Source organism: Phoenix dactylifera, chromosome 3 (genome assembly GCF_051530095.1).
Source record: "Phoenix dactylifera cultivar Ajwa chromosome 3, Ajwa_hap1_PhDact_Kaust_v1.1, whole genome shotgun sequence".
NCBI classification, from domain to species: domain Eukaryota; kingdom Viridiplantae; phylum Streptophyta; class Magnoliopsida; order Arecales; family Arecaceae; genus Phoenix; species Phoenix dactylifera.
This window is the reverse complement of record NC_143192.1, coordinates 52238331-52254342: the sequence shown is the minus strand read 5'-3', so window position 1 is coordinate 52254342 and position 16012 is coordinate 52238331. Positions and strand designations below refer to the sequence as shown.

Here is a 16012-nt window from a genome sequence, read left to right as displayed (position 1 = left end):
TGAGCCCATCGATCCAGCTCAGCTCGGAGTCGATGCACATGGTAGGCTCAGGTTCCTCTGTGCTGGGGATCTGAAGGTACTCGAGCGCGGTTCCCTTAGGAAGCTCGCTCATGCGGGAGGTTGCCAGCTTGGATAGCTGATCTGCCCTGAGGTTTTCCGCTCTGGGAATGTACTGAATATTGAAAGAATTCAAGGCAGATGTAAGTTCCCGCACCTTTTGAAGATACTTTTACATGGATGGCTCTTTAGCTTCAAAATCTCCTTGGACCTGGTTCACTATCAGCTGGGAGTCGCTGAAGGCCGTCAGGTCTCTCACTTTTAGTTCTTTCGCCAGCTTGAGCCCGGCGATGAGAGCCTCATACTCGGCCTCATTGTTCGAGGCCGGGAATTCGAGGCGCAGAGCTTGCTCGGCCACCACTCCATCTGGACTGGTGAGGATAAGTCCGGCCCCGCTGCCCCCCGAGGTCGAAGACCCATCCGAGTGCAGGACCCATGGCTGCCTCGGGGTCTCTTCCACGGATTCAGACGGCGGCTCGGGGTCGTCTGGAAGGGTGCACTCCACGATGAAGTCGGCGAGAATCTGAGCTTTGATAGTCGGCCTGGGCCGATATTCTAGGTCGAATTCCCCGAGCTCGACCGCCCATTTGGCGATTCTCCCCGCACGATCCGACCTCTGCAATATCTGCTTCATAGGCTGGTCGGTTAATATAGCTATCGTGTGGGCTTGGAAGTAAGGCCTGAGTCTTCGAGCTGAGATGATGAGAGCGAAGATGGTCTTCTCAAGTTTAGAATATCGGGTCTCAGCATCCCTGAGAACCCGGCTGGTATAATAGACCGGCTTTTGGAGCTTGTCCTCTTCCCGGACGAGAACTGAGCTCACTGCGGCTGGGGAGACGGCCAGGTATAAGTAAAGGATTTCACCCTTCTGGGGCTTGGTGAGCAGCGGGGGAGAGGCCAGAAGGCTCCGAAGCTCTTCAAAGGCCTGCTGGCATTCTTCTGTCCACCGGAAGTCTTTTGGCCGTTTGAGGCTCTTGAAGAAGGGGAGGCAACGCTCGGCTGACCGAGAGACGAACCTTCCCAGGGCGGCTACCCGCCCCGCGAGCCGCTGCACCTCCTTAACTGTCTTTGGAGGCGACATCTCTTGCAGTGCCCGGATTTTCTCCGGGTTGGCTTCAATTCCGTGTTGGGTCACTATGAAACCCAGGAACTTGCCCGAGGTGACCCCGAACGCGCACTTCGCCGGATTGAGTTTCATTTGGTATTTTCTGAGCTTGGCGAATGTCTCGTCGAGATCAGCTATGTGGTGTTCCGCCGCTCGGCTCTTCACCAGCATGTCGTCCACGTAGACTTCCATGTTCCGGCCGATCTGGTCTTTAAAAATTTGGCGACCAGTCTCTGATAGGTGGCCCCAGCGTTCTTCAGGCCAAAGGGCATCACCTTGTAGCAGTAGGTGCCCTTGTCGGTGATGAAGGCCGTTTTCTCCTCGTCTTCTGGCGTCATTCGGATTTGATTGTATCCTGAAAAGGCGTCCATAAAAGTTAGCAGTTGGTGTCCTGAGGTGGAGTCGACGAGCTGGTCGATGCTCGGGAGGGGGAAGCTGTCTTTTGGGCAGGCCTTGTTCAGGTCGGTGTAGTCCACGCACATACGCCATTTTTCGTTGGCCTTCTTTACGAGGACTACGTTGGCGAGCCAGTCCGGGTAGGAGACCTCCCGGATGAAGCCGGCTCCGAGGAGTTTGTCCACCTCCTCGGCCGCAGCTCGTTGTCGCTCAGGGGCGGAGCCTCTTTTCTTCTGCTTTACAGGCCTGCTGGTTGGCCTCACCTGGAGTCGGTGGACCATGACCTCAGGGTCAATTCCTGGCACGTCCGCGGGCGACCAGGCGAAGACGTCAGCATTGTCCTGCAGGAAGCTGACGAGGCGATCCTTCTCATGGGCACCGAGGCCGGAGCCGACCTGCACAGTTAGCTCGGGAAAATTTTCTTGTAGTGGGATTTGAATAAGGAGCTCACCGGGCTCTACTTGCTTCTTCCAGAGGGTGTCCCTCGCATCGAGGGTTTCTATGGGCAGTGAAGGGCCCATCGGGCGGTCTGGCGCCTCGGCTGGTTGCTTTACTGTGTGGGCCGCCATGTAGCATTGCTTGGCGACCAGTTGGTCTCCGCGGACCTCGCCTACTCCTTGGCCGGTGGGGAACCGCATGAGCAAATGGCGTGTTGAAACCCCGGCTCGAAGGGCGTTTAACCCTGGGCGCCCAAGGATGGCGTTGTAGACGGAGGGCAGACGGACCACCAGGAAGTCCATCCTCACAGTGCTCTCCCGGGGGGCGAGGCCAACTGTGACAAGGAAGCTAGCCTCACCTTCAACCGGGACCGCATCTCCGGTAAACCCAACCAGCGGGGCATTGATTCTCCGGAGATGCCCTTCTGTCAACCCCATTTTTTGGTAGGCATGGTAGTACAAAATGTTGGCTGAGCTTCCATTGTCAACTAGGACACGCTTTACATCAAACCTATTTACAATCATTGAGATGACCACAGCGTCATCGTGAGGGGTCTCGACCCCTTCTAAGTCCTCGTCCGAGAACGAGATGACTTCATCAATGCGTGGGCGCTTCGGGGATGCTCCCTGGGCGGCCGTTCCTGCCGAAGCCCTTCCAATCATGTTGATGGTGCCGGCAATGGGCCTGTTGTCGTCCGGATTTTTGGGCGGTACGGTATTCTCCGTCGGCCTCCTTCCTCATGTCGGCTCCTCACGAACCGGTTGAGTACTCCCCGTCGGATGAGCGCTTCTATCTCATCCCGGAGTTGGAAGCAGTCCTCCGTGTCGTGCCCACGATCTCGGTGGAAGCGGCAATACTTCCTGAGATTTCGGGGAAATCCCGTGTCTCGCATAGGAGGCGGGGGTCAGAAGAAGTCCCGACCCTCGATTTCCATCAGGATCTCGGCCCGGGGAGCATTGACGGGTGTATAATTCTCGTACCTCGCCTGGTACGTCCGGGGCCGTGGTGGAGACCTCGGACGAGGAGGTGTCCTCTGCTGAGGTCGCCCCTACTGACGGGGCGGGCTCCTCAGTCTGGGGAGATCTTTTTCTCTGCGGGGAGACCGGCTCCTTTGTCGGCCGCGTTCCTCGCGGCGTTTCTTCTATTTCTTCGAGGCGGGTTCAATTGCTCCCCGCCTGGAGGCGACTGCCTCCTCGGCCTTGGCGTACTTCCGGGCTCGGGCCAGCATTTCGGTGAAGTCGGCCGGGAAGCTCTTCTCGATAGAAAAGAGGAATCGGTAGGAGCGAACCCCAGTCTTCAGAGCCGACATGGCTATCGACTTGTCTAGCTCGCGAACCTCCCATGTGGCGGCGGTAAAGCGGTCCAGGTACTCTTTGAGGGACTCCCCCTCCCTCTGTTTGATGTCCAGGAGGGAGTCTGATGTCCGTCGCTGGCGCCGGCTGGCAGCAAAGTTGGTAGCGAACTGCCTGCCGAGCTGCTCAAAAGAGGACACCGTGTTCGGCTTCAGTCCAGAAAACCAAAGCCGAGCGGTCCCTCGGAGGGTTGCTGGGAAGGCCTTGCAGAGTATGGCCTCCGAGGACCCTTGTAGGGCCATGAGGGCCCGATAACTCTCCAAGTGGTCGAGGGGGTCGGTGATTCCGCTGTAGGGCTCCACCTGAGGCATTTTGAACCTCGCGGGAACCGGCTCGTCCTCGATCTGGCGGGAGAAGGGGGACTTGGTAGTGAACTCAAAGTCCCCTTCCTGTCTTGCCTTCTTGCTGTGGAGTGCCGCGATCTGGCGCTCCAGATGCTCAACTTTTCGGTCAAGCTCCCCCACCCGTGGGATTGTCGCTGTGGTTTGCGCCAGCTCACGGTGGTCCGGGGCTGACTCCGCCTCAGAAAGTTGGGGTCCCGGTCGAAACCTTCTCCCGGTAACTCCCTCCGGGGAGAAGTTCGTTCTCCGTTGTTGGCTCTGGAGGAGCCATGCAAATTTTGGCTGGGGAGAACCGGACCGTTGGGGAGACACTCCGGCGGGGCCTGGGCCTGCGGGGGAAGCGCCGGTGAAGCCTCCACGCGCCGCAGGCCCTGAATGGCGGCTGCCAGGGCCTGGACTTGCTGTACCAGGGCATTGAACTGTTCCGGCTGGACCGGAGGAACTGGGTCAGCCGGGGTTGGAGAATTCTGGACGGAGTATCCAGGACTTTGCGGGGGACGCCGGGAGATGTTAGAGGCTCCCTTACTTCTCAACTTCATGACTGCTACTCGGGCCCTTCCTCTAGCGCCAACTGTTGCTGGAAACTGGACCCGGGGGCAATCTTCGGTCGAGGAGAGGGAGCGGCTGTGAGTCCTCAAGGCGGGGCGGCGGTCCGTCGGCGGGCGGCGTCCTCCGTCTGGGGCGGTCGGAGAGAAGGAGCAGCAGGTCCTTGCGGCGGGGCGGCGATCCGACAGTAGGCGGCGTCCTCCGTCCGGGTGCTTGCACACGAACCGGTGGCCGGGTTTTCCGGCACCGGCCCTCCGACGCTCAAGTCAGGGAGGGGGCAAATAGTGTAGAGTGGAGGTAAACAGTGTTTGTAAAGGGTATCAGTTTTTTCGACCCCCTCCTGAGAGGCCAAGGCTCCCTTTTATAGGCGGGGGTCGGTTTACCTGCGATGTAACGGGGCGAAGCCGTAGTACGGCTCGGCATGTCGTTCAGGTCGGCGCTTGGTCGGACGAATCATTGCACTGATGTCGGCGGTGAGGGTGCCGTACAGCCCGAACTAGCACGCTATCAGGCGAATTATTACATTGGTGTCGGAGGTATGGCCGAGATCAGAGGCTTATCATAGTCGATTAGACCCTGCTGGGTTGATCTGCCGTGGAGAGCTGAGAGTCCGTAGATGGCAGGAGCCATGCGCATTTATTATGGAGTAAGCCGGAGATCCGCATTAATGGTGGAGTAAGCCGGAGATCCGCATTAATGGTGGAGTAAGCCGGAGATCCGCATTTATTATGGAGTATGCCGGAGATCCGCATTTATTATGGAGTATGCCGGAGGATTACAGCGGCCATGCGCAATAAATGCCGGAGGGGCGTCAGAGTACGGTCCTTGGCTGGACCTTGGAGACGCACGGCCGTAGTAGGTGGCTGTCAAGAGTAGGCCTCGGACATCGTGGTTTCTCTTAGGTCGGAGGTTTTGGGGTCGGTCGTCTTGTGGCCGAGCGTTCCGAGGTCGGACGCCGACTTCGGCTGTCCGGGGTCGGAGGTTGTACGGCTTCTTAGGGGCATTTATGTCATTTGGGGGGGGAACCTTATTCCCCCCAACAGAGAGAGTGCGGATCTGCCGGGTGGAGACGCTGAGAACGAAACGGCGTTCGGTGGAGGGGTGGTAGGGGAGCATGAGGATAGGGAGGTGAGGGGGAGATTGGTGGGTTTGGCAACGGAGCGCCAGGACTTGCAGACGCAGCGGAAGCGGAGGTAGTCGGAGGCACGGGTGAGCTTCTTGACGCTGAGGTCCAAGAGTTCGTCAGGTAGAAGTCCGGACCATCGGGAGATGCTCATCCTGCCTTCTTCACCGGATGCCATTGTTGCCGTCGAAGAAAAGATGTGGTGGCGGTAGAATGGGGACGAGTTTTTAGGGTTTCTTGCGTTTCTTGATCGAGATCACCGTGGGCCGTGGCATAGGACTGGACTGTATATGATAGGCCGGGCTTGAGCCTAAACAATGTTAAAGATGATATAAATTCGGCCCAAAGCCGACCGAGGAGATCAAAAATTGATCACATCGAACCTATTTAGGCCGGCATTGGAATGGGGACGAGTTTGTCGGGTTTCTTGCGTTTCTTCATCGAGATCACCGTGGGCCGTGGCATAGGACTGGACTGTATATCATAGCCCGGGCTTGAATGTTAAAGATGATATAAATTCGGCCCAAACCCAAATAAGAATAAATAGAATTTTAGATCCGAGGAGATACCGCTGCGCCAAGGAGAACAAAAATTGATCACACCGAACCTATTTAGGCTGGCATTGGATCCAGTATCAATGGCTCGTTTGCTTCACGGAAAAAGGAGGAGTAAAAGTGTCGTCAACAAAAAAATATTGAGATGTCTTTTGTTTGGTTTGAGTTTTCAAAGGAGAAAGATAGAAAAGTTGTATTCTAATGAGAATATGATTTCCATATTTTATAGAAAAGTCTTTTTCACAAGAAATATGGAAAAGTTATTTTCTCGTGAGCCGAAAATCACTTTATTTTTATTTTTTTCCAAAAAGACTCTTCAGCATTAAAAAGGTATTAAAGACCTAATTTTTATTAAGGATATAATAGAAATTATATATAACTTTCTTAGGAAAGTGGATGGATCAAACATAAGCACTTTGTAAATCTGTCACTTTTTCATTGTCAACCAAATATGCTAAAAATACTTTTTCAAGCATCCTCTTTGCAGAAATCTGCTTTTTAGAAATCATATTCTTAGAAGAGAAAATATTTTCCGCGAACCAAACGAGCCCCAAATGTATAGGATTGAAAGGGACCTCCATCCAAATTCATTTTTGTATTCAAAACTATACGAATATAGATATAAATTTAAGTATTTGAGCAGTATCGGTATTCATATCCGATAAAGAAAAATAAATATAGATATCAATTGATAATTATTCAATCTATATCCGAATATTCTATTCTATTAGCCGTCTTATTTAGTTTTAGAAAAAAATATAGGGACACCCTCAGAGTTTGGGTTGTTTATATTTAGAGTCCAAAAGTTTAAAATATTTCAATGAGCCATCAAAACTTTAAATTCGTTGCAACATGCCCCAGCTATCTATGTTTTGTTACAAAACATTATTAGATGAGGAACATGTGATAACTAATTTTTTGTAAAATTTCAAAACCCGCCCTTCCCATTGACTCAGCAAGAGACTCTTATTTTTGCAGAAATTAAAAGGAGTGGAAGGGAGAATAATGTTTTAAGATCCATATTAGAGAATGAATGACAAAGGATAGAGTTATTTGAGGTCTATGCAAGTAGATAGATGACAAAGGATGGAGCATCCTTGTAAACGAATAAGTGATAAAGGATGGAGTGTTTTGAAATCTGTGCAAGCATATGAATAACAATGGACGGGGGGTGCTTCGAGATTTGTGCATGCATATATATATAATAGATAGTATAGTTCTTTAAGGTTTGTGCAGGTCAATGGATAATAGAAGATCAAGTGCTTTAAGATCTATGCAGATGGATGGATGATAGATGATGGACATTTTAAGATTTGTGCAAGCAGATGGATAACAAAGGACGTAGCACTTTGAAATCCAAGTAGGTAGATGAATGATAAAGGATGGAGTTTTTTGAGATATGGATGGATGGATGATAAAGGATGTAACACTTTGAGTTTTGTATAAGCATATAAATGATAGAGGACGAGCACTTTAAGATATGTACAGGCAAATGAATGATAGAGGATAAAGTGCTTTTAAGATTTGTACATCGGATAGATAATAGAGGATAGAGCGTTTTGAGATTTGTATGGGCGAATGGATGATAGAGGATGGAGCACTTTAAGATTATGACCGAATTAATCAGAAACGGAGCACTTTGAAACATGTGCAGGCGAATGGATTATAAACAAAGCACTTCGAGATCCGTGCAGGCAAACAAATCATAGATGAAGCGCTTTAAGATCTATGCAGACAGATGGATGATAAATGATAATGTGCTTTGAGATTTGCACATGTAGATGGATGATTAAGATAAGAACATTTTAAGAATTGTGCACACAAATGGATGATAAAGATGGAGCGCTTTAAGAAATATGCAGGCGGATGAATAATAAAAAATGGAGCGCCTTGAAATCTCTGCAGTTGAATGGATGATAGAGGATAGAGCGTTTAAGATATATGCAAATGAATAAGTTATAGAGGATGAAGCCTTTAAAATCTGTGCATGTAGATAAATCACAAAGGACAACCTCTATGAATCAAAGTATTTTAACTTTTTTCCCACTTCATTAACGGTGTTAGAATCCAAATAGACAACTGTGTATTCTGCTTTGTGAAGTCGGCAGGTGAGCCGATCCGCACGAACCTAATAAGAAAAAATCATCATAATCGACCCATAGCAATAGCCCTCTACCCTCCCACAATGCTTGCACTCTCTAGAGGGCATGCTCTCCTTTACCACAACAGCATCATGGTAGTCTCTTCCTAACCTTGAGGAGGTTTTCATCACAATACCCATGGCAACAAATCCCCATCCAATATTCGAGGGTTTCAAAGCTGTTTTGTCTGATGAATTTGTCTTAAATACATAAAACTCCATTTGGTATTTGAGTAGTTCTTTTCCTCTTTCGACGTGAATCTGTTTAAAGTATACGAATATGCACTTTCTGACCTCCTTTTTCTCGTGGCTGGTTACCAATTATTTGCAAGAAAAATGTTAAATGCTTGGTATAAATTTTGACTAATGGCTTGGCATTGGTGTTGATCTAGATAATAAATATAAATATGTTTTTTTTACATGAATATCCTTCTAAAAATTTAAATTCATGTGAATATCCTCTTAAAATTTATATTTATGTCTGCACTCTCATAAAATACTGTTTATGCACAAATACCTTTAATATAACTATTTTTCTAATACTGTTAATAAAAATAATATTTATTTTAATAAAAAAATAAAATTTTGAAATTACTTTTTTGTCATTCATCGTAATTGGCTTATAAATATTTTTTTGCACATCTATCCATAAAAAATATTTTAGTCATTTTAATTTGAAACTATTAATTTTTTAACAGTGTTAGATGGTACAGGTACATATGCAAAAATAAAAATAAAAAAAAGGGTAGAATAGTAAAATAAGTATTTGACCAAGATATATAAAGGTATTTATGCAAAAGTTAATATTTAGGAGAATATCAATGCGGATGAAAAAAACTATATATATATATATATATATATATATATATATATATATATATATATATATATATATATATATATATATATATATATATATATATATGTACATTTCAAGACAAACAGCCTCCTATTTGCCGCCTTCATCACTTGCGGGGGCCGTAATCCCTCCTATAAATTGTTCTTTCCCGCAGCCCCTCTGTTGTGCCGCCCTTCTCCCAGCTTCTAAACCCCTCTTTCTCTCATGTATCGACCGCCGCAGCGATATGTCCGCACCCGCGGCGGCGCCGGAGTCGGTGGCGGTGGTGGTGGCTTTCCGCCTCCGAACTATACCTCCCAGAACCCTAACTTTCCTTTCTCCTTTCCCGGCAATCTCCCCTACCCCCCCGGTGTTCTCCAATTCCCCATCCAGAACCCTAACTTTTCCCAACACCGCAATCCCTATCTCCAAAACCCTACCTTCTCTCTGTCTGACCCCTCCCCGAGCCCCCCGGCGATTCTCGAGAGGGTGGAGGCCGCCGTGGTGAAAGCTCACAGGGACCTCGTCACGGCCGGAGAGAGTGTCTCGGCATGGAAGGTATCCCAGTCCGCTCTCATCTCTCTAAAGGCCGATTCTTGGAGCTCTCTAGGGTTTCAGCTCCAGGACGTCCCGTCTCTCCACCGCCTAATCGTTACAGAAGGAAAGGTGGGTCTTTGCTTTCTCTCAGCGCAAAAGCACTAGGGAAAACAGTCCTTCTTTTTTTTAATGAAATAATTTGTATTTGATCTTGTTGATTTAAATCTACTGGTCATTGGATCTCCTACTAGCATGAATTTCTCCAGAAAACTCGTTAATGGTTCGAATCCGGACCTTCCAATAGCCTCATAAAGTAGTTAATGGTATGAAAAGAAAGAACCATTAAGTCAGAAATTACGAGGAAACTTAGCAGTATCTTTGTATCTTATAGCAGTTACTTGTCCTTTTTTTATGCATTTTATGTTGTTTAGTATAAATTTCATATTTATCAGGTAAATGCATTTATACACTGCTTTGTTGGTGCACGGAGAATTACGTCATTGTATGATTTGGAGGTTGCAATTTGCAAGAGTGAGGGTGTTGAACGATTTGAAGAGCTTGGGCTGGGACCTCTCTATCGCCACCCACTTGCTGAGCATTATTTCTCAATTCCTTCAGATGTAATGGAGGTGTTTAAAATTACAAGCGAGGAAATTATTAGTTTACTGCAAAAATTCATAGATAAATGCAAGAAGACAATTACAGCAGAAGAATTTTTGAAATTTCTTGCTGAGCAGAATTCTGTCCCGGTCAAAGAGAAGCTTGGAGTGCGGGTTCAAAGCTTGGGGTATGTATATCTCCTGCAAAGCTAAAATTTTTCATGCTCTGCACCACAAGATTTGAAATGATTATTGTTTATATAATTTGGTCATATTCTCACTTCGTGGATGAGTAGTTACTTTTGAAATCTTTTTTCACTGCAGACTAGGTCAAATTTTAATTGCTGTCATTTTTTTAAACACAATACAACCAACATAGAAAACTCACAAACTTCAACATCCATACAAAGAAAGCTTTCTTCAATTGCATAACAACTGTAACATTTATTATGACCAGAACTGATGAATTAATCATCAAATTTTTAATATTCCTCTGGCTGGAACATTAATTATTTAAGCATTCAAGTTCAGAGAAGGGGAAGAAACTTAAACGAATTGTTTGAGATCTTTAACAACTCTTACCTGTTTGAATTTGAAACTTGATCTAATAAGTCTGTCTTTCACTTGAACAAAAGAACCATTGGCTTCAAATTAGTCCCCTCATGGTATTCTTATTACTTCTTACATAAGGTTTAGCATAACTACTTACCTAGAATGTTTGTTTTAGTTAAATAGTGTGTAGCAAGTCTCTTTAGCTTATGAGGTCCTCCACTATTTCCAAACAATAGAACATGCAGAGCAATTGGTTCGACCCTTCCATGACACAAGTTAGGTGCAACAATTGGCAGGCCCTCTTTTAACTGGAAACATATATTAATATGATTCTGGTATGTCTCTACTAGGTAGCAACCTAGTTTTTTATGTTGGGACCTTCTTGTGGGAGGAGCTCCTTTGAGATATCTGAGTTGTCTTTGATGCGATCCGATAGAATTTGATCCGTATCCCAAGATTCTTGACTCTTCTTGATTTCTGGAAGGGTAGTTCCGACCTGATTGCAGACACGATTTCTAACGATCCGTCCGTCAGATCGATCTCAATTTTGGATATGTTGTAGATCTCCGCGTTAGCTTTCCAACGGTAGGTCGTGGGTCTAGAGATGACGTCGGGATCTTAAGATATCAGCCTCCGACTGATGACTGCGCAGGGAAGGACGGGCTGAAAATCCAACGGGATGGAGTTGTTTGTAGAAGGTGGAAGGGATCAAGGAGGAGAGGAAGAAGAGGGAGGAGGGGGCTGGCCTCTCGGGACAGAGGTGGTGCAGCCGGATGAAGGAGGGGGCGGCGGCCTTGGACGGCGGCCTAAGGAGAGGAGGAAGGTGTCGCAAGAAGAGAAGAGAGAAGGGAAGAGAGTTAGGGCAAAAGCCTTTCAATCAATTTTTGCATACTGAAATAGGTGCTCACCACATCTATTTATAGGTGGCTACCTGACCCCTTAACTTGACTTGATCTAATTGAATTCAAGAAACAACTAAACCCAAAGCGACTCTAATAAGACCAAGTCGGCTAACCCGAGCAAGGCTATGCTGAAATAAAATTAACATCAAGGACTCAAAAGCAAAAATAGTCAAATGATTAAGTCCGAGGCGGTCTAGTGGATCCAACCGCATCACTCCACCACGCTTCCCTTAACCTTGTCCTCAAGGTCGGAAGTCAGGGAAACGATCAAGTATCTCAGTCTCAAACTCCCATGTGGCCTGGTCTGCTGCTCTCCCCAGCCACTCCACTAGTATCTGGGTTTCCAGTCGTCCTTCTACTCGTATTCTGTGCTTTGCCAGCACTCGAACCGGCTCCACTACCTCGTCCTCCGGTGGCTCATGTATGATTGGGCCGACAGATGTCTTGGGTCCAAGTCGGGCCCTCAGAAGCGACACGTGGAATATCGGGTGAACTCTCGATGTAGTCGGCAAGTCCAAGCGATACGCCACGGGTCCAATGCGCTCCATTATCTGAAAGGGCCCATAGAAGCGATGAGAGAGCTTTTGGTTCGCCATGGGCCGCAGTGTCAACTGTCGATAAGGCTGCACCTTGACGTATACCCAGTCGCCCACCTCGTATACTGGATCTCTGTGCTTCCGATCATGCAGCTGGTTCATCCTGTTCTGCGCAGTCGTTATGTGGAACTTTAACCGCCGTAAGGTAGCATCGCGGTCTAAGAGCTCAAAATCTGCCTCTGTCCGGTCCGCATGTGACAGTGGATCATAAACTCGCAGCGTCGGTGGTACTCGTCCATACACTGCCTCAAAGGGTGTCATCCCTATGGCTGAGTGGAAAGCGGTGTTGTACGAATACTCGGCCCAAGGTAAATAAGAAAGCCACTCTCGGGGCCGATCACCAATCATACAGCGCAAGTACTGCTCGATGCAGCGGTTTACCACCTCCGTCTGCCCATCGGTCTGAGGGTGGTAAGCCGAGCTCATGGCAAGCTTCGTCCCTTGCTGTTTGAAGTAAGCCTGCCAGAATGCGCTAACAAAAATGCGGTCACGATCAGAAACAATAGTCCGAGGCATACCATGTAATCGAGCAATGTCCCGTATGTAGACCTCTGCCACCCGTCGAGCAGAAAATGGATGTGCGAGCGCCGAAAAGTGGGCATACTTGCTGAGGCGGTCCACAACGACCATGATCGCTGGTGCATTGGTGAGGCCGAACGGCATCACCCGGAACTCATAATGGCCATCGTGTGTCTGAAACGCTGTCTTGTGCACATCTTCGGGCCTGACACGGATCTGGTGGTATCCGGCACGGAGATCAAGTTTGCTGAAGTATTCCGCACCAGCAAGCTCATCCAACAGCTCCTCGATGACTGGAATCGGATACCGGTCCTTAACGGTGATCGCGTTAAGTGCCTGGTAGTCGACGCAGAATCGCCACGTCCCGTCCTTCTTATGTACCAGCAGCACCGGCGATGAATATGAGCTTCTACTGGGCTGAATGATGCCGCTCTCCAACATCTCTCGTACCATCTTTGAGATCTCCTCCTTCTGAACGTGCGGGTAGCGGTAAGGCCTCACATTCGCCGGTTCTGCTCTCGGTACAATCTCTATGTGATGATCGTGCTCCCTCTCGGGTGGAAGACCATGAGGCTCCTCAAATAAATCTGTGAACCCCTGTAAGAGAGCAGCCAAATCAGTAGGTATACCTGCCTCCGTCGTGGTCTCCGTCGACAGAGGTAAGAGCTGCATCAAGTAGCTGTGCGCGTCGGGTCCGGGCAAGCCGACTAGGGGCTGAAGTGCAGCCCTTGGGCTAGGCCGAATGCCATCCAATCTAACTCGCCGTCCGCTCTGTCTGAAAGTCACCCACATCTCGGCGAAGTCGAATGTAACCAGGCCAAGACTCTGCAGCCACTGCGTACCAAGGACCAAATCAGCTCCTCGTAATGCCAACGGATATAGATCGAGCTTGAATTGGCTGCCCTGGATCGTCAAAGTGATGCCTCGGCATATGCCCTCCGCCCTCAACGTGGCTCCGTCACCCAATGCCACGTCGAAGCCCAATGTCGGCTCTGCTATGAGACCGATCTGTTTGACGAGCCTCTCATCCAAAAAATTGTGGGTGCTGCCCGTATCTATGAGGATACGCACCACACGTCTTTTGATCATGCCGTCCACGCGTAGCGTTTTCGGTGTCGCCGATCCAGAGTAGGCATGCAATGAAATCTGAGGTGGCACGTCCTCTTCCTTGGCCTCTAAATCTTGGGGCTCATCCTCAGCAACCTCATCACCATCTTCAGCCACGGCCTCGTCCTCCAATCCGTCGATCAGCATCACCGCTCCGACGGGCCGCGCACACCGGTGTCCCGGTGTAAATTTCTCGTCGCAGCGAAAACATAGGCCTTTTGCTCGACGTTCCTCCACTTGTGCTGGTGTCAAGGTCCTCCCGGGTGGACGCTCAACCCTCTTGACGTCACCTGACAAGCGAAGAGGGGTCCTCGGCCCTGTGTTGGCTGCTGCAACCGTCGGTGCTCTCGGCTGGCCGATGGAGCCCCCTGTGGTTTGGCCGGCCCGGGGGTTGGTCCAGCTGCCTCGTGCCGCTGATCGAGTGGTCTTGATCTTCTCTTCCACCATTAGGGCTAAGGCAAAGGCATCCTCCAGAGATTGTGGCCGCAAAGTCCTCACCTCGGCTTGAATGTCGACACGAAGTCCTCCGAGGTATACGCTTTTCAGCGCGGAGTCGCTCCACCCCACCACTCGGTTGCTGATCCTCTCAAACTCCTCTTGAAAGGCTCTAACAGTAGTCTTTTGGGTGACCCTTGATAGCATAGACTGGAAGTCATCGTACTCGGTAGGGCCGAAACGCCGACAAATTGCTGCAGAAAAATCCTCCCAACCATTGAAAGGTCGGGCTCGGTCGGCGGTTTGAAACCATCGCAGGGCGGTCTCTTCTAGGTGAAAAGATGAGATCAATACCTTTTGGTCCTCCGCTGTGCCATGGTAGTGAAAGAACCGCTCAGCTCGATACACCCAATCGAGAGGATCGCCGTCTTTAAACTTGGGAAATTTCAGCCTAAGAGTCAGTCCGCGATTTCCTCCCTCTCGATCTCCATTACGGTTCCGATCTCGTTCATATCCTCGGCGTGGGTACTCCCCCACACGCTGGTTCCTCATCTGAAAATTCTGGATGGGATCATCCTCCATATCCGACCCGTCGTCGATGCCAATCGGGCTCATCCCCCGAGCCCTAGCGCATGCGCCAATCGGTATGAGCTCGGGTCGAGGTCTAGGTCGATCTTCTCCTTGGTCCAGCCGCATCTCCTCTGGTGGGTTGGGAAGGAGAGGCTCACGAGGAGGGGGTCCCCTCCGTCCTGGTCGTCCACGGGTAGGGGCCGGAGATTCCACCCGGGTCCGATGCGGAGCTCCCCCCGGTGAAGTTTCTTGCCGTTGATTTAGCAATAGTTGCAACATCATCTCAATATGGCGTTGCGTGGTATCCATCTTCTCCATCAATTGTTGTTGGCTCTGCTGCATAGTTGTTTGATTTCCACGCAAGAACTCCAAGAGACGGTCGGTGGAATCAAGATCGGGTCTCAGGTCCGCCGGGGCCGCGGGTGATCGCGAGCCTTCTTGATGTGGGTCGACGCCCCTTGAAGATGCCGCTTCTTGCTGCTTCGAGGTTGTAGAGCGGGTGTTCACCATCTTCCAAGGCCAAGGATTGAACTGCTCTGATACCAAATTGATGCGATCCGATAGAATTTGATCCGTATCCCAAGATTCTTGACTCTTCTTGATTTCTGGAAGGGTAGTTCCGACCTGATTGCAGACACGATTTCTAACGATCCGTCCGTCAGATCGATCTCAATTTTGGATATGTTGTAGATCTCCGCGTTAGCTTTCCAACGGTAGGTCGTGGGTCTAGAGATGACGTCGGGATCTTAAGATATCAGCCTCCGACTGATGACTGCGCAGGGAAGGACGGGCTGAAAATCCAACGGGATGGAGTTGTTTGTAGAAGGTGGAAGGGATCAAGGAGGAGAGGAAGAAGAGGGAGGAGGGGGCTGGCCTCTCGGGACAGAGGTGGTGCAGCCGGATGAAGGAGGGGGCGGCGGCCTTGGACGGCGGCCTAGGGAGAGGAGGAAGGCGTCGCAAGAAGAGAAGAGAGAAGGGAAGAGAGTTAGGGCAAAAGCCTTTCAATCAATTTTTGCATACTGAAATAGGTGCTCACCACATCTATTTATAGGTGGCTACCTGACCCCTTAACTTGACTTGATCTAATTGAATTCAAGAAACAACTAAACCCAAAGCGACTCTAATAAGACCAAGTCGGCTAACCCGAGCAAGGCTATGCTGAAATAAAATTAACATCAAGGACTCAAAAGCAAAAATAGTCAAATGATTAAGTCCGAGGCGGTCTAATGGATCCAACCGCATCAGTCTTACAACTAACACTGTTCTTTTTGTGAAAGTCGAAGATGAATTTACCTACCATCCAGT

General features: G+C 49.2%; 2 protein-coding genes across 5 annotated transcripts in view; one reads left to right on the top strand and one right to left on the bottom strand.

Annotated features, from left to right (window-relative positions):
- The window catches only part of LOC148714451 (putative F-box protein At1g44080), an 84135-nt gene that overhangs the window by 15226 nt on the left and 52897 nt on the right, over positions 1–16012 (bottom strand). The window lies entirely within an intron of this gene.
- The window catches only part of LOC103706184 (protein NO VEIN-like), a 31042-nt gene continuing 24059 nt past the window's right edge, over positions 9030–16012 (top strand). For 2 of the 4 annotated variants that reach the window (XM_088719000.2, XM_039117913.3), the window contains exons 1-2: positions 9033–9556; positions 9880–10214. In XM_088719000.2, coding sequence (XP_088575126.2) covers positions 9116–9556; positions 9880–10214 — 776 coding nt within the window. In that variant the 5' untranslated portion in view covers positions 9033–9115. Of the gene's footprint in view, positions 9557–9879; positions 10215–16012 lie in introns of all 4 variants that reach the window. The other 2 variants (XR_016399988.1, XM_088719001.2) reach the window with 2 other exon arrangements.